This window comes from Miniopterus schreibersii (assembly GCF_964146895.1).
Source record: "Miniopterus schreibersii genome assembly, chromosome: 12".
Taxonomy (NCBI): domain Eukaryota; kingdom Metazoa; phylum Chordata; class Mammalia; order Chiroptera; family Miniopteridae; genus Miniopterus; species Miniopterus schreibersii.
In genome coordinates, this window is record NC_138112.1 from 3,756,766 (window position 1) to 3,773,485 (window position 16,720).

At 58.0% G+C, this 16,720-nt stretch overlaps 1 protein-coding gene and 1 long non-coding RNA gene across 4 annotated transcripts; one reads left to right on the forward strand and one right to left on the reverse strand.

Annotated features, from left to right (window-relative positions):
- Positions 1-722: 722 nt before the first annotated feature.
- Positions 723-8,261, reverse strand: LOC308565877. The gene is made up of 7 exons (XR_014000081.1): positions 7,971-8,261; positions 6,557-6,792; positions 3,004-3,137; positions 2,875-2,900; positions 2,360-2,537; positions 1,791-1,956; positions 723-1,668 (listed from the first exon to the last, which is right to left on the reverse strand). It is a non-coding gene; the product is annotated as an uncharacterized lncRNA (long non-coding RNA).
- Positions 3,527-14,737, forward strand: FXYD2 (FXYD domain containing ion transport regulator 2). Of its 3 annotated transcripts, none has more exons than XM_081155587.1 (7): positions 3,527-5,350; positions 7,829-7,917; positions 12,375-12,413; positions 12,597-12,671; positions 14,115-14,151; positions 14,316-14,346; positions 14,539-14,737. In XM_081155587.1, the coding sequence occupies exons 1-6, from the start codon at positions 5,199-5,201 to the stop codon at positions 14,338-14,340; spliced, it is 417 nt and encodes a 138-aa protein (XP_081011713.1). In that variant the 5' UTR covers positions 3,527-5,198; the 3' UTR covers positions 14,341-14,346; positions 14,539-14,737. The 3 variants fall into 3 exon arrangements, with proteins under 3 accessions (XP_081011713.1, XP_081011714.1, XP_081011715.1); XM_081155588.1 differs by having other exon boundaries at positions 7,877-7,917; XM_081155589.1 differs by lacking the exons at positions 3,527-5,350; positions 7,829-7,917 and adding an exon at positions 10,415-10,550.
- The last annotated feature ends 1,983 nt before the right edge of the window (positions 14,738-16,720 follow it).

Here is a 16,720-nt window from a genome sequence, read left to right on the forward strand (position 1 = left end):
CTCCACCCAGATCCCTCCTCCTCGCCCCTTCCTCCTCCTGCTCCCAGCTCCTCTTATCCCCCCCCCCCCCCCCCCCCCTCCGGTCAGTGGCCCAGGACTGTCCCTTTGCCTGTCCTGGAGACAAAGGAATCACAGTTTCTTGACAGGGCTCCCTGGCCTGAAATGAAAGGTTCTAACCTCTCCCTTTGGTCAATTTTGGGGCCAGTACCTAAGGATTTGACAAAGAGGTGCATAGGTGGTCCCTCGGGTTATGACCAAGCCTTTCATCTTTCTGCCAAGCCAAATTCGTCCTCTCTGAAGCTTTCCTGGACTTCAGGTAGAACAGTCCCTTCTTTTCTGTGCTCTGTCACATTGGTTCCTGCCTTTATCTTCACATTTAATACTCAGTACCTTGGACCCAAGCTGCAGAGGCCAGGCTGGTAATGTCCGTGTGTGAATCAGCTGTCCTGACACAATAGGTGGGGCATAGGCCCTGGGCCACCTAGAATGTCTTTCCAAAGACTTCAGCTCCATTTTCTAAAAAGTACTGATGGCCAAATGAACACAGCTGTGGGACAGTGTGCCCTGGAAGTCGGTGTGCTGCGCACCTCTCTGTGCTTTGTGTGTCTTCACCACGAGACGGTTTCTCGAGGGCAAGAGATGTCTTATTCTGATGTAAGAATGCCTGGAAAATCTTAGGGACTCAGAAATGTTCCTAGAGTCTGTCTCGATTCTTTTTTTTTAATATATCCCTACTGATTCCAGAGAGAGGAAAGGAGAGGGAGAGAGAGAGGTAGAAACATCAATGATGAGAGAGTCATTGATCGGCTGCAGCCCGCAACCCGGGCATGTGCCCTGACCGGGAATCGAACCCCGATCTCCTGGATGCTAGGTTGATGCTCAACCGCTGAGCCACGCCCGGCTGGGCCCCTGTCTAGATTCTGTGAGTTGTTTAGAGCTTCAGAATTGCAAGTCACAGGTCCTGGAGGACTCGGGGTGGGGTGGGGTGCACCCATTCCCTGCCTGCCTCCTCCTACCCTACTCCCCGGCTGCCTCACTACTTCTGGGCCTGTTCTTCCCTTCAGTCCCCCAGGTCTTTGAGAAGAGTGAGGCTTATAGCTGAGATCAAGTTCAACATTGTCAACCCAGTGGTCACTGGTTAGAAAGCTGAAGTAGGCAGCGCCCCCATCCGTGGAGCACTCATCGTCAGGGTTACAGGCCTCTGGCCACTTCACAGAGGGCTGCGGGGAGATCCTCACTGCCCCAGCGCCACAGCAGACTGCGAACCTTTCCATATCCATTATTAAAAATAAGACATTAAACTGTACAACCAAGTATAAGAAGTCCAATAGGGAGGCTCTGGCCTTTCTCATGATAACTGTTAATAACAGAATGACAGTTGTCTCCAGCACAGGACAGAATGCTCCTCCCTGTCTGCCGGACTCCAAGCACCCACCATTTCTCCTGGTAATCCAGCATTATCTCCAAGGTAGGTAGGCAGGTAGGTTCTCTGATAAGTTTGTGGTGTGTATAGCACAGCATGTGGCCTGGCTTCCTCCAGGGGAGGCTGGTGTCCAGACCAAGGGGAGGGTCCTCTGGGTTGGAGAGACCACACGGGAGCCTGGCAGTCCCTTCCAGGCATAAACTAGCAAGACTGCCCTGGGGAGGATCTGGTGGGAGCTGAGCGGTCTGGAAACAACACATAAAGAACAGTGAGAAACTGATCATCAAAATAATACTAATGATGATAAATACAAGCAGCTGACATTTATCAAGCACTTGCTATATGTAAACACTGGGCTTAGACTCACATGTATCTACATTCAGAACTCAACCCTGTGACGGTGTCTCTTTTGTAGACGGCTGGTGAGACCACCCGCGTTTGCAGTCCTGGTGGCAAAGCCGAGGTCCAGCCAGGTGGCTCCAGCTCTGGGCCAGTGTCCTTGTGCTCTGCAGGGAAGAGCATAGGCCCACCAGCTGGGCGTGCGAGGGTGGCAGGACTTGATTTAGTGTGGGGGTCCTTCGTTCCCACAGATGTTAAGACCCTAAACTGGAATGAGTCCCCACCACTGGAGGTGTTTGAGCTGCAGGAATATGAGCAGCTGCTGGAGTGCTCTTGGCAAAATAGGCTGAGAACCTACCCGGGGTGACTGAAGTGTCCAAGCCCAAATTGGGAGAGCCCCCCACCCCCACCCTCACCCCCTCCACTGATGGGTGAGCCTTCTCCCTCCAGTCTAGCACTGCAGGGCCAGGGAAGGACCCAGGACCCCTGCACGGGGCTGCTTAATGTGAGTCTGCCTTCTGGACTGGCTCTTCCTCCTGCAGGGACAGACCCAGCAGGGCCATGTCTGTCCACTCAGCCTCTAGGCACGTGACTTACATTTGTAACTTGGTCAGATACAGATGATGGGGCTTGGTTGCATAGGAAGCTGCCCAGCAGTGACATATCCCAGAGGAATGCTGAGTCTCCTGGTCTCAGAGACCTCGCTGGAGTGTCCTGAACATTCTGTCTCCCAGCTCCTCATGGCCCCAGGCATCCACTCCAAAGATGTTGCAGTCTAATGCAAGAGGTGTTTGTGTTACTTAACAGCACATGAAAACAGGCCAGTCCGCCTCCTGGGCCCCCAAGCTGTAGCCTCCCCACCACTCTGGATTTTTTGCAGGTTGTGGGTTGGAACTGGCCAAGTTGTTCTCAAGAGAGTCAGAGGCAGAGTGCAAGGGGCAGGGTGGGAGGGGCAGGTGAGAGGGATGCTGGCTGAAGCACACCCCAAGGTCACTGGCTCCTTGCCCCTTCCCTCTGTGGGGAAGGCCTGCCCTCCCCAAGATCACCCCAGGCGGGGTGGCTGAGCAGAGCTGGGGTGGGAGGGCTGTCCAGCTCTGTCTGGTTCACCTCACCTTGTCCCTGGCTGCTCTGCCTCACCCTGGGGGGAGAGAGAGAGAAGGTAGGTCAGGTGTGTTTGCCTGAGCCAGGGGAGGAGCTTTGGAAATACCTGTCTCCAGGCCACAAAGAGGAAGAATGCTCACCTCTCACCATTAGTGTGATTCATTGCTGTCACAGCTGAACTCCAGGGGGGCGAGTCAGCCAGCTCAAGCCAACTAGCTGTTGATTTTATGGAGCCAACCCCAGCCTCGTGCCTGGTTGCGTAATAGTGGGCCACCTGCCAAGAGAGTGATGGCAGAGCCGTCAGGTGATGCTGCAGGAGGGTGTTCTGAAGGTCTTGGGGTGGTAGGGGGGCTGTTGGGGGATGGGCTCCCTGCCCTGTCCCGAAGAGTGGGCTCCTGCCTCCAAGCCAGGCTTGGAGGCAGCCTGGTGGAGCAGGAGGAGGCTCGGGCCATTCTCAGTCTCCTGTGCCCCCCTCTTCTCTCCAGCTGTGTGAGCTTGGGCCGGCCCCAGCATCTCCAGCAGTTTCCTTCTTTGCAAAGTGAAGCCCTTCCCAGCTGTAGGGTAAGCTGGGCCACTTAAGCCTTGGTCTGCTCAACTGTATAATGGGTCCACCAAGGTCAAAGTGATACAGTGGACATAAAAACACTCAGAAAATTATCCATGTAGATGTCATGTTATCAATATTTATATCATCGCCCATTTCCTTTTCTTTCTTTGGTAGCAGGTTCCCTCTGTCTGACCCGGGTGCAAGTTCCAACCTGTCCAAGTCCTGCGGTTTCCTCTTCTGTACCATGGGTGTCACAAAGCCTGCTGGCTGGGCTGTCGGTGGGAACTAGGCAGGTCAGGAGGCTCAGGCTCTTTGGAACTATTGAGTTGGGTGCACTGTTGCTGAGTGAGGAGAGCTGGGCAGCAGACATGAGGCACAGACATTTAACAGACATCACGATTGGCGCCCTCACAGAGGCCAGGAGAGGCCTGGCAGTCTGTGAAGTAAGCGACAAGGGTAGTTACAAAGCCAGAGGCAAGCCTTCCAGCCTCCTCAGGCCAGGGAGGAAGGGAAGGAGCGGCAGTGACTGGTGTTGCTCCTGGGCGTCTTTCTGGAGGTGGCCAGCGAGCCTGAGCTGTTGTTCAGAGATGAGGAGAAGCGTGGCTGCTGGAAGGGAGGGCCGTGGGGACCAGGCAGCCTGGGCTCTGGTTTAAGACTTGGAGTGAGCTCCGAGGCAAGGGGAGAGTGTGTTTCTCTCCAAGGTATTTGCTGTGGGAGAGGTGGCACAGACAGGTTTGCCCTTGTCCCCTAGCCGTCGAAGCAGAAGAAAATGTCCCCAGCCCTGCCTGCTCAGGGAGCAGGAAGGACACAGTCACCTTGACTCAGAGCACACTGCCCTTTGGCAGCTCCCAGGACCTCTGTGCCCTATGGCTCGGCCTCCTTGAAGCCAACACTTAAGGAATGGACCCTCCAGGGCCCACCTCCTCCCAGGCCCGCCTTATAAGACCCTAGTGACCCTGGCATCTGCGGCCACAGCAGGAAACAGAAGCCAGCTCTCCTGGGGTTCAGGACCTCTGGGCAGCACAGATGGGGCCTGGGATTGCTGCCTCCCGCGGAATGGCCAGGCGTGCCATGCAGCTGAGGACCGACCCAGGAGGGGACTCGGGGCTTTCTAGGGGCTTCTGGCCTCCTTCCAGCTGCAAGCCATCAGCAGGAAGATGGACTAGGACCTGGGGCCCAAGGCACACACTCTGAGGCCATCCCTTAGCCGAGCGGGCTGGCGGAGCTGCCAGTTCCCACCTAGGGGAGGTTGGTGACGAGGCCTTCGCCTCATTGCTGGTTTTGAGCACCAGGCAGTCAGAGTTCAGCTGCAGTTCTGGATTGTTACCTCCCTGCCCCACCGAGCCAGCAGCAACCAGGCTGCTGCCCCAAGATGAAGAGTCAGAGGACAAGTGGAGGCCTGCTTGGAAAAGACGGGGTAGACGGAGGCAGGGCAGTCGAGAACACTGTCCCGTGGGACATGGTAGTGTTGACAGAAAAAGTTGGGGCAACCTCTCCATGCCCCTCAAAGGTCTCCCTGATCTCCGGGTCTTGGGAGGAACAGCAAAGTGGGCCTGGGTGGCTCTTTGGCTTCAGCTTGGAACAATCCAACAGAAGGAAGGGTCGTGGACTCCGCCTGTTCCGTGGCCTTTCTGGGATGACAGAGCAGCACCCCCGCCCATTCTGCCCATCCCCTGGGGAGTCTGAGAGAGCAAGAAGTGGGGCCGGGCATGGCAGGGAGCCACCTTGCTGCGTGGGCCTGGGGGGAAAGCAGGTCGGGGTGCCCGGGGTGGTAGGCTGGTAGAGGCCATGCTGAGGGGCATGGGGTGGAAGGCGCTCGAGCAGGGGCTGAGCCCAGGGAAGGGGTTCGTGAGTGTCCTTGTTCCTGGAAGCCAGCTCTGCGGTGTGAGGATAATGACCTTGGCAGTTATCTTCGACATCATCTCAGTTCCTGCTGCCAGGTGGGTGCCGCCATTTCACGCACAGATGAGAGGAGGCCCAGAGGGGTGGCCTCCGGATCTGCGGTCCGCAGGGAGGAGCCAGGATGCACAGGGGTGTGAGCCTCGGGTACCTCTGGCCCCTGCGTGCGGAGACTCGAGGGAGGAGGTGCCCCTCTGGCTGCTCTCTGAGACCCTGGGCCTTGGGTTAAAGGGGCCAGGGCCTCCCTGAGCAGAGCAGGGCGCCTCTGAGAGCAGGGCTCCCTGTCCCGTGTCAGCCAGGACCCGCTCCCTCAGTCAGCCGGGTATTGGGGACCCGGAGGGGGTCTGAGGAAGGACTGGGTGCGAGGGAGGTGAGAGGGTGGGGCTCCGGAGAAAGGCCGAGGGAGAGCCCTGGGGAGGGGGCTGCGCAGGATGGGCGGGGGCTCCGGAGCTGTGAGCGCCCTGCCCTCTGCGGGCGACCCTGGGCCTTGCTGCCCGTTGCGGGCAGGCATTCACGGGACAGGCTGTGCGTTCAGGGCCTGCCTGTGCCACTGGGGAAACCATTTTACCCCGGGACGTGTTCGTTCATTTAACACAATGGGTGCGCCACGTGCCTGGGGTCTAGGAGCCCACACAAGGAGCAAAACCCTCGTGTCCCTGGGCGGAGCTTAAGTTTCCATCAGAAGAGACGAGAAACAAAATAGGAAAACATGTCACGTATCAGGGAGAGTAAGTGCTACTGAAAACCGAGCTCCTGGGGCGCGGGCAGGTGCCTGTGCAGCCCGAGGGGGCGCCCAGCAGGCCCGCAGGGGGCGCCCGGCAGAGGCCGGCACGAGAGCCGCAGGCGGGCGCTGGGGGGAGGTGGGGGCAGTCGGAGGGGGCACTGGGCCACAGCGAGAAGGGCTCTGAAAACACAGGAGGGACCGGGCTTCGCTCTGAGCCCTAGGCGGGTGTGAGCCGTCACCGGGCCGTGTGGCCGGCGGCCTGAGAGGTCCTTCCCAGCCGGACAGCGACCAGGGCTGCATCAAACACTGAGCAACTTCCCTCACAGCATTAGGGTCCGGCAGGAACGCGTGTGCGGTGGGGTGGGGTTCGGGCTGAGATACCCACTTTTCTGGACCACTGATGTGTCTGGACAGATAACCTCTAAAGTACCACCTAACCCAAGGCCTGCGAACGTCTCGAAGTGCCCGGCTTGGGGGATTTCCGCCCTGCAGCTTTGGGCTGTCTGAGTGTCCAGATACCTACTTGGGAATGTGTCACAGGCCTTGTCATGTGAGCGGCCCTGCCCCTGCGTGGGTTTGCTGCCTTGCGCGGTGGTGGGGTGAGCCAAGGAGCCCGGGGCCAGGGCTGCCTGACTGGGGCCCGGGCAGACCTCAGCCCCGCCAGGTAAAGCCCTCCGGGCCGGCCGGTCCCATTTCCACAGAGGTTTCCAGGCTGCTCTCTGCGGGCACCATTAGCCGTCCCCTCGGGAGGACCTGTAGCTGAGGAGGGACAGAGACTCGAGTTGTCACTGTGGTCAGAAGCTAGGGCCAGAACCAGCACCCCCAGCCCTGCTTTCCAGTGTCTGAGCTGGGACGGCCGAGCAGGTGGCCTTGGAGATGCTGCCACGGCCTCACGCTGGGCTGTCAGGGGCCTCGGCAGCCAGGGGACGGGGACAAGCCGAACCTGGGTGGGGATTGCTCTCACTCCTGCCCTGCTCCTGCTCCGGCTGGACATGGGCCCTCCACACCCCTTCGCACCTAGACATGCTGTCTATGTCCATGCCCCTTGGCACCAGCCAGCATTCCCTGGAGCCCCATTAGGCTGCTGGTGTCTCCGGGTGGCTGCTGAGGTGAGGCTGTGACATTACAGCCTGTCCTAAGTCACTGGGTCACGTGAGAGCCCGACACTCTGGGCAGGACACTCCGGAACAGCACAGCAGCCCCTCATCTCTGCCCTCCTGTGGGAGTGACCCTGAGGCACCGCTGGTGCCCCTTGGAGAGCACCCCCACCACCCAGGGAGCTTCCCAGGGGCTGCTGTGCAGTCTCCTGGGCTCCTCGCTGCAGAGTGGGCCCTTAGGACCGGGCTGTCAGGGCAAAGGCTGAGCTGGGCTGGAGAAATGAGGTGCAGCTAAAGAAAGGCTGAGGGGACCCACAAATGCCCCTGAGCATCTCCCTCAGCCGCCAGCAGCCCTGGGGCTGTGCAGAGAGCAGTGGCTCTGATACCGCTGGCTCCTGCCCCTGCCAGTGCCCTCCTGGGTTCCATAACCTTTGCCAGCACCCTGGGCTGCCTGGAGGGTGCTGGATTTGGCCCCTATCCCCTGGGGGAGAAGGGCCCGTGTGGGGCTGCGGTTTGCTTCGCAGTGGCTCTCAGCTTCCCCCTTCCCCAGGTGCCCCTCTCACGTGGATCCCTGGCCTCAGCCCGCCCAGGCAGGCTGGCACCAGGTGAGGCCGCCTTGCCAGCCCCTCCTCCCTGGCTTCTCTCTTCCTTCCGGGGCTTGGCTGAGCTGTGGCTGGAGGCAGCGCCTCTCTTTCCAGCCAGGCCCTCAGCAGCGGGCACTTCCCGGCTCTCTCTCTTCCACCAAGGACTCAGCCAGCGTCTCCTGCCATGGACAGGTGGTCCCTGGGTGAGTTCCCTAAGCCCCATCCCCCCCACCTCGTTACTCCCAGGTGTACCCACCAACCCCAGAAGCGCAGGAGGAGCAGAAACGAGGAGAGGCAGGATTTCTAAACAAGGACATCCCAGCGCCGAGTCCTGGGCTCACTGCGGTCCACGCTCCGAGCATCTCAGCTGCGAGTGCTGGCAAGAAAACTTGTCCATCAGCCTCCTTTTCTGTCTGTCTGTCCATCCATCTGCAGGAACTCTGAAGCCAGATGCTGAGTTCAAATGTCGGTTTCTCCACTTCCTAGCTGCCTGACTTCTGGCAGTTTAAATAAATTCTCTGTGCTTCAGTTTCTTCATCTATAACATGGGGGTGCTAAAGACTTCCTTACCTTGTAGAATCATGATGGTTAATGATTTAATGTTTGTAAAGTGCTTAGAACAGCGCCTTGCACACAGAGCTAAAAAATGCGGTATCAACTTGCTTTTCCTAGTCCCCTTTTTGTCAATATCATCTATCTATCTATCTATCTATCTATCTATCTATCTATCTATCTATCTATCTATCATCTATATCTATCTATCTATCATCTATCTATCTATCTATCTATCTATCTATCTATCTATCTATCTATCTATCTATCATCTATCTATCTATCTATCTATCTAATCTATCTATCTATCATTATCTATCTATCTATCTATCTATCTATCTATCTATCATCTATCCAATCTATTGTCTATCCATCCATCCGTTTATCTATCTTTCCACCTTTTTTTATGTCCCCTATTATTCCAGAAAGAATCCATGACTGCTTACAAAGATAGACAAAATACACTGAGATGCCAGGAGAAGGTGCACTAGAGGACAGCAGTGCCTTGGGTGGAGAGCAGCAGTGGCTTCGGAAGCAGGGCCTCAGGTGCCCCTGTTTTGTCACCAACTGAGTATTTTGGACAAGTCCTTCAACTTCCTTGCACCCAGTTTTTTGGGCGCCCAGTGGGGATCATGGCAATCCTGGGCCACCTCCAGGGGTCGTTTTGGGGAGCAAAGGATCAGCCTCAGTTTGTTTATCTGTAGGAACAAACCTGGACTCAGTGGGACAGTATGTGTAGAGTGTGACATGTGACCAAGTCCATTTGGCCCTGAAAGCAGAGGAGAGTGAGTGGGTGTCATCGCTCCTGGGCTACAGGGCTGTGACATTGTCTCTCCACCTCATCTTCATGGGAAGGTGACTGGCTATGCTGTGTCTAGCAGCTAACATTCAACAAAAGTCAGAGCAGATGATTTCTCCAGGCAATGAGTGCCAGGCTACAGTAACAACGATGACACTTACTGTGCACCAGCCTCACTTTACAGACCCGGAGACTGGGGCACAGAGGATTTAAGTCACCTGGCAGAGGCATCTACTTAGCAAGAGGAGGGGCCAGGAAGCGGTCCCACCACTGCTCAAGGAGGGTCAATAGGAGGATTAATAGCTGGATTCATTCCCTCTGGAATGACGAACTGGCCCCCAGTGGACACTGACCCCTGACCTTGGGTACTATTGAGCACCAGCTTTTTTTGGAGGTCAATTCAATTGACTAGAACTCAGCCAGGAATCTGAGCACCTACAGGGTACCCAGCACCAGAGTCCCTGAGGTAAAGGAGGCCACAGCGGAGCAGGGAGGGGGTGTCAGAGGCATGGGAAAGCCCCTGACTCCAACAGCCCCTGGCCTGGCTCTCAGTCTCCACCTCGCCCCTCACTGGCTGTGTGATCTGAGACAGAGCTCTGCCCTCTCTGCCATGGACGGCTCAACTGTAAAATGGGGAAACAAGACAAAGCTCAAGAAATACCGGTCAGGGTCATGCTTGGTAAATTGTAAAAGCAGGCACTCTCCTGTGGTAAGGCGTGGCCCCTTCTTGAAGGATCCTTGGAACCTGGATGCGCACCTAGAGAGCCCTGCTGAACTGCTCCTAGGCCCTTACGTGGTTATGAAAGAGAAGCGGCAGGGAAGAGAGATTAGTTAGGGATGGCTGAGCTTTTCTGGCGAGGTGTGAGCTGCTGGGTGCAGCTGATAGATGGAGAAGATAAGAGAGGAAGGCAGCAGAGGCCCGGGGGTGTGACCTTGCCTGGAGGGTGCAGGGTGGGCCTTGAGGTGGGAGGAGGCCAGGCACCTTGGGACCAGCCCAGGGCAGCCTTGAGCACCAAGTAAAACTCCAGCCGAAGCAGCGCTTTCCGCACTGGCTGGCTAGGAGACAGCACTAGGGTCGGGGCCTCCACGGCCCCTGCTGCCGCCCCGGGTTGCAGTATACACTGAATATAGCTTGGGATTCCCGCTTCCCACTGCCCCAGCGCCAGGCTCCCGGCTGGTGGGGACACCTTGGCCAGCCCTCTCTGGCCCTCCTCTGGAAATTTCCTATGGAAGGGTTTGGAAGCCCGGCCAGCTCCCGCCTGCCCCGCCTGCCCGCGCGCCTCGCCACGCCCCAGCAGAGCCCCTCTGCCCACGCCAGGGCTTTTCTGTGAGCAAGGTAAACATTAGCTGGCACTGTTAATGTTTAATGCGCCCACCTCATCCCTGTCCCCCCCCCCGGGGCCAGGCAATCTCCCCGAAACACAGGCAGGAGGAAGCAGCGCCTCGAGCCCAGGCTCCGGGGAATGGCAGGGCTGTCCGCGGGCGGTGAGTGTGGGCAGACGTGCGCCGAGCCCGAGGTGCAGGTGGCCTCTGCTGGCCCACCTTTCAGGGTGAGCTGGGTCGCATTCTCAGGTCTCCTGGAGCCTCTGCCTTCAAGACTACAAGCACCTTCCCTCACCCTGGGCCAGTCTCCTGTCTAAAAAACTTTGCTTTTAAAAGAGGATCCTGCCTTAACACCAAAGAAACAGAGCTTGAATGGCAGAACCTGGGGCACCAGTTCCAGACGGGGACACGCGCCTGTCCTGGCTCCCTGTTTTCTGAACTCAGCTCAGAGCAGGAGGCAGGTGTGGCAGCAAGCTCCTCTGGGCAGCCTCTCAGGGCTTTGAGGTGAGAGCCCCCAAGTCAAGGCACAGCCCCAGAGGGGCCTGGAAGCCAACAGGGTTGACTGTGGTGGGCTTTGAGCCAGATCTAAAAAGATGAGGGGTTGGGGGGCCTCAGCAGGCAGCTCCAGATGAGGTGGTCAGGGAAGAGACGGTTTCCTGGTGCGGTGAGGAAGCCCTGAGTCTATGCATGGCTCTGATCCTAACTCCCCAGGTGACCTTGAACAGGACCTGAACTCAGACGACCTTGAAGGCCGGTACAGAAACTGGCGCTTGGGCCCCCATAGCCTCCCCTTGGCCTCTTGCATTCAGGCCCATGCTGACCCTTCCCAGCCGGCTCACTTCTGGCCTAGGGAGCGTGCTGCTGTGACAGCTGGGCTCGCCAGCCCGCGGCCTCCCACTGCCAGGGCACAGGTCAGCACAGCCTGGGAGGTACCAGCGTGCACTCTCCTTCGACTTTGGGCACTGCTTCCCGAGTGCCAAGAAGGGGCTCAAACAAGGCAGGAAAGACGGGGCTCCCTCAGTCATAGCTGGAAAGCTCTGGCCAGGCTGCTCCCCAGCTTCCCAAGGGCAAGTGGGCTCAGTTTTCAGGGCTGGAGGGGGGAGCGGCAGCTTCGGCTGGCTGCTGAGCAGTTCCTGGGTGGGAAACGCCGCAGGAGGCAGGGGGCTGGACCAGATGACTTGGCCTTAAACGGCTCCTTTCTTCTGACTATCTGAGAGGCAGCATAGCAAGGGTTAAAAACCTAGATTCTTAGCAACCCACTTTCTGGGTTCAAATCCCAAGTCTATCCTTTACTAGTGTGACTTAGTGAGCTACTCAGCCTCTCGATGCCTCCATGTGCCCAGAGTAACATCAGTGCCTCGCAAGGCTGCTCTGATGGGAAACAGCCAGTGCCTGCTCGCCTTAGCCGGGCATGTGGCAGGCACCGCATACTAACATCTCTTAAGTAAACCTGCTTCCCCCAGAGGATAGCAACAGGAGAGAAGAATCTGGAAACCTGGTTCAAGACCAGTTCTACCTCCAAGTTTCCCTGGGATTTGGGACAAGTCTCCAAACTGGGCTTCAGTTTCCTCCCTTCCTCCATCCACTCACCTCCCAGGCGTTGCGAAGCCCCCTGCAGTTGGTTGGTCTTACTTGGAGAGGGGGGTGGGGGGGGGTCCAACGTGCGGCATCTTTCTTGGCCTTTTCCTACTCTTGTATAAAGCAGGGAGAGGAAAAACCCGACCCCTAGAGTGGCAGAGGCCCCCAGGCTTGTGGCTCCTGCTTTGGGTGCTCAGTATTTGGTCCCAAGTTGACTGTGTGAAGCAGCCTCGGGCAGATGCCCCTGCTGCCCGTGGGGTTGGAGATGCCCCGGCCTCCCCTGCCAAGGGCCCCCCTTCACTAGCCCACTCTTGCCCTGGGAGTCCTGGGCCGAGAAGGACAGGGCTCTTGCTTCTGTGGCTGGAGCACCTCACTGTCTGTGACCCGTCTCTCACCCTGTCTCTTCAGGTGGCAGCCCCAAGGGGGATATGGACCCATTCTACTATGGTAAGCCTGGCAGCCCCTCCTGCCTTTCCTGAGCCTGCCCCCTGCCCCCACAATTGGTTCCCAGCCTCTCCCCGCCCTGGGCTATATCAGCCCTTCTTTCCGGTTTCCGTGGGGCGGCTGCGGTGTGGGCTGCGGGGAGGGGTGCCTGGTAACCCCTCCCCTCCTTGCCCTTTGCATCCCCAGACTATGAGACTGTCCGCAACGGGGGCCTGATCTTTGCTGGCCTGGCCTTCGTAGTGGGGCTCATCATAATACTCAGTAAGTGGGGACAGCCTCGTGTTGGGGGAGCTGGAAGGGGTGCACCCTTCTCGAAGCACTGAGCCCCTGCTTCCCAGGTGGGGGTGGAGGGAGCCCTCATCCTCTCCAGATCTGCTCCCCTCCCCTCCCCATTCCAGATGTGGGAACTGAGGGACACTGGATGGAGCGAGGCAGCTCGGGGTGTTTCCCTGCTTGGTTCTTGGACCACACAGAGGAGGTTCCATCTTTTTCCAGTGCACCCTCTAGTGGGCCCAGAAGGAGCTGCCAAGATGGGGGGCTGGCTCCCTTGGACCCTGGGAAGGTCCAGTCTCAAGGGGGGTGGGGCAGGTAAGGGGAAGGAATTAACCTCTATTGGACACCCCACATCCTTGGATCTGGCATGTTCTTGGCTTGAGCTACATCCAGCCCATTTAATCTTCTCAGCAGCACTGAGGGGTGGCCACAGTGGTCACCACCTTCCAGATGAGAAATTAGAGCCACCCTGATTGGTGCAGCAACTTGCCCATGGTTCACAGTGTCAGAAGCAGAGCTGGTCTAGCTGAACCTAGGGTGTCTGCCCTGCACTCACTCCCCACCTGCTGCTGGAAGCAAGTGTGGCTGAGAGCCAGAGGTCCTGGGCCCCCTACGAGTTTTATGTGGAACCCAACTCCCTGGGCCAAAGTTTGCTCACCTGTTAAATAGGGTAACCCCACCTGCCTCAAGGTTGAGCTAGCATCCAAAGGTGTGGCAGCCAAGAAAGCGCTTGGAAGGATCCAACATTGGCACAGCGTGTTCTAGGGCACAGAAGGGCCCTTGTGTATCCCCAGCCCCAGTAGGCACATGGCAGGGACAAGAAGGGCAACAAATACTTACTGACTTGTTTTGGGGCAACCAGAAGAAAAATACACAGAAATACAATGAGCGAAAAAAAGACACAGGATGTAGCAAGTACTCCTCTGTGTCCAGGATTCTAACACAGCCACGGTCAATGCCACTCCAGCTAAAGGCTTTGTCTGCAGACACGGCTGGTTCCCCCAGTTCTCCTGGAAGCTCCTTGAGAGCAGCACTGTGTAGTGGCTGAGCACACAGAGGCAGAGGCAGACGGCCTGAGCGGCAACCTTGGACTTGCTGCCATCTGTCTCTAAGAGCTTATTGAGTAGCTACGATGTGCCCAGCACGGTGCTGAGAGCGTCGCAGCGGCCCAGGCTTGGCCACTGTTTCATGTGCTTGCAGTCCACTGAGGACCCACTGAGGCAATGCTTGCTGACCGACTGACTGATGGACTGGCCTGGGCTCAGCTGGCCCTATGTAAGAGAGACAGTCAACCATGGCCTCCAGGCCGCACTCCAGGACCTGCATGTGCTGCAGGGAGGAGGGGGGAAAGGGTTCAAAGCTGTCCTCCAGGGAAGGAGAGTCTCCTTGGAAGTGAGAGGCCAATGAAAACTGATCTCTTTTCTTTTCAAGGCAAAAGACTCCGCTGTGGGGGGAAAAAGAAGCACCGGTGAGTGCCCACCTGGGGTAACAGATGGAGGTGGGTGGGGCGGGGGAAGGAGGGCAGGCGAGAATGCTGGGCTCTGCGCCCGTAGTGGGGCTCCCCAGCCTCAGGGACCCTAGACTTACCCCTTCCTTGCTGGCCTCTTACCGGTCTCTCCTTCTCCATCCCAGGCCCGGCAGCGAGGACGAGCTGTAATGAGAGGTATGCTTGGGAGAGGCTGGTGGGTGCAGCCAGGGTCTTCCATTTACCACCCAGGCAGCTGTCACCCATCGTGTGTTTTAAAATCATGGCAAGTGCCTGGCTTGGAATGTGCAGCCAAGGGGCGCTACAGAGGCACCCCAGAGAAAGCCCTCCCCCGCCCTATCACAGCTACACCCTCCCTTGTTTTTTCAGGGCCAGCTGTGCCACAACTGCACTGGCGACCGCTGAGGAGCCTTCCCTGAGCTGCAAACTCTGTCCCCAGCCCTGCCAGGACCTTGGGCTGACGGAAGCACCAGGCTTCATGGGACCCCTGGATGGGTATCGCTGCCTGCCACCCCATGCCACCCCTTTCTAATAATAAAGCTGAGCTCGAAGACGGCATCCCACCCCCATTCCTTCCTCTCCTTTAACTGCCAGGACTTCCTCCTCTAGGTTACAGTGCAGTACAGCCTGGTCTCTGCCTTTCCATTAATTGCCCAGACACCCATGCCTATTAAAGCAAGCGGGCCTCTCCTCACCCCTGAATTACCAAGAACCCCTGGGCAGGGGAGTCAGCCCATCTTTCAAATGCCAGGCAGAGAGAAATCCAGGAGGCCGAATGCCACCGGTTCAATACCATTGGGTCTGTTGGGTGCTGCTTGGGTATCTGGCCAGGCTCAGTGCCCCTGTTGGAGCTGCTCCACTGGAAGTTGCTGCGGACAGGCCTGGGCTGCCCAAAGGGTAGCAGTTGGCGGCCACATTGGGTGGCGATCTCCCCAAATGCATGCCAGGATGGGTGCTCTGGGGGGCCTGGTGCGGGCCTCAGCAATGCTCTCTCCCACCTAACTCCCCACCCTGGTGCTAAGCTCAGGCCATCCCCTTTCTACTCTTGCTGCCAGAGGCCTCATCTAGACCTACTCCCATCCACGTAGTCACGTGCTGGCTTGGTTAATCCCAGGACTAGGGGGTGGGGAGTAGGTAGTGAGGGTGGGCCCTTGTGACCATCTCCTGCGGCCCCTGTCCATTCCGCGGGCCCACCCAGGACAGCTTCAGCGTGAGGTGGTGTCAGGCTGGCCCTCCCACCAGTGTCCGACTTCCCAGTGCCTGTGCCCCTGCAGTAGAGCAGGCTTCCCCCCCCCCCTCCGCTTTTCCCCACCGAGGCTGGGAGGCTGCATGGACTGTGGGATCATGGCACCACCTAGTGTCCAGTTTCCTCACTTGGGTCTGCAGCCTCTGAGGCGGGGAGCAAAGGGGAGAAATGGCAGGGAACCCAAGACAGCAGCAAGCTAGTGGAGTTTAATCTGAACCGGGTGCGTTTAGGGAGCAGAGGCAGGGTTAGCCACCATTCCTCTCAAGATTCAAGCTCCATGTCTTACCCCGCTGCCCCTGGTCCTGAAGACCGCCAGCCCGCACAGAACCCCAGGGGGCTCAGGCACAGAAGGCCTGCAAGAGAAAAGAGACGCCTCGCTTTTCAGAATGTGCTCTGAATGTGGGCTTGCCGGTGACACATCAAAACGTGACGGGCAACCCCAAAATATGACTCGGCATTTTCATACACAAGGTGGGGCACATGCATGGGCTGCCCATGCCAGTAGGAGACATGAGCAGGGCAGGGCAGGGCCACCCAGGGGCTTTTGGGGGCTCCGGGAGCTCCCCGGATGTAGCAGCAATGCAGACGGGAAGAGGAGCACCCTGGCCTGTGGCCCCGGGGACAAGTGAGAGCAGCTGCGAGGAGAAAGCTTTATACACAGGCTCTGGGTCTGCCAGCGCAGAGGGCTGGCAGCTGCTTGCAGGGAAACGGGCCCTCCCTGCCCTGCTGCAAGCCCTCGGTCCCATGAGACACAAGGCTTCATCGGGCCAGGCTGTCTGCCCAGAGGACCTGGGGTGCCGTCCAATCCACCAGATAGCCGGCATCCCCTCCAGACCTAGTGCGGTCAGCCTCAGGGGGGCTCCCTAAGCCGATGCGTATTAAGCTCCCAGGGGACTCGGGAGCAGCCAGTGCTCAGAGCCACGGACCTGGTAGCGTTCTGACGTCGGTGACCTGCCCCTGGTCTGGGCCCTTCTCATCACTTTCCCTTCCCTTTCCATGGACTGGGAGCTACTAAACTTTCGTTTCACTTTGGATTTTCCACGATTCATATACAAATTGAATCAAAAAGTACACTGAAGCCAGAGAGGTGATTTCATCAATTTCTCTCCTTCACAGCAGCAACAAAAGCAGCCTTAGTCTGAGGCAATGCTCCCACTATCACCACCAGAGGGAGCATGTGTCCTACTAGGAATCTGCGAACTTTGGTTTTCAACCCAGTCCTGCCAAGGGCTGGGGGGCCCTTTGCCTGAGGAGGGGGCTCCTGAGTGGTCGGCCAGGAGGCCTGGTTCCTGCTTCCACTTGCAC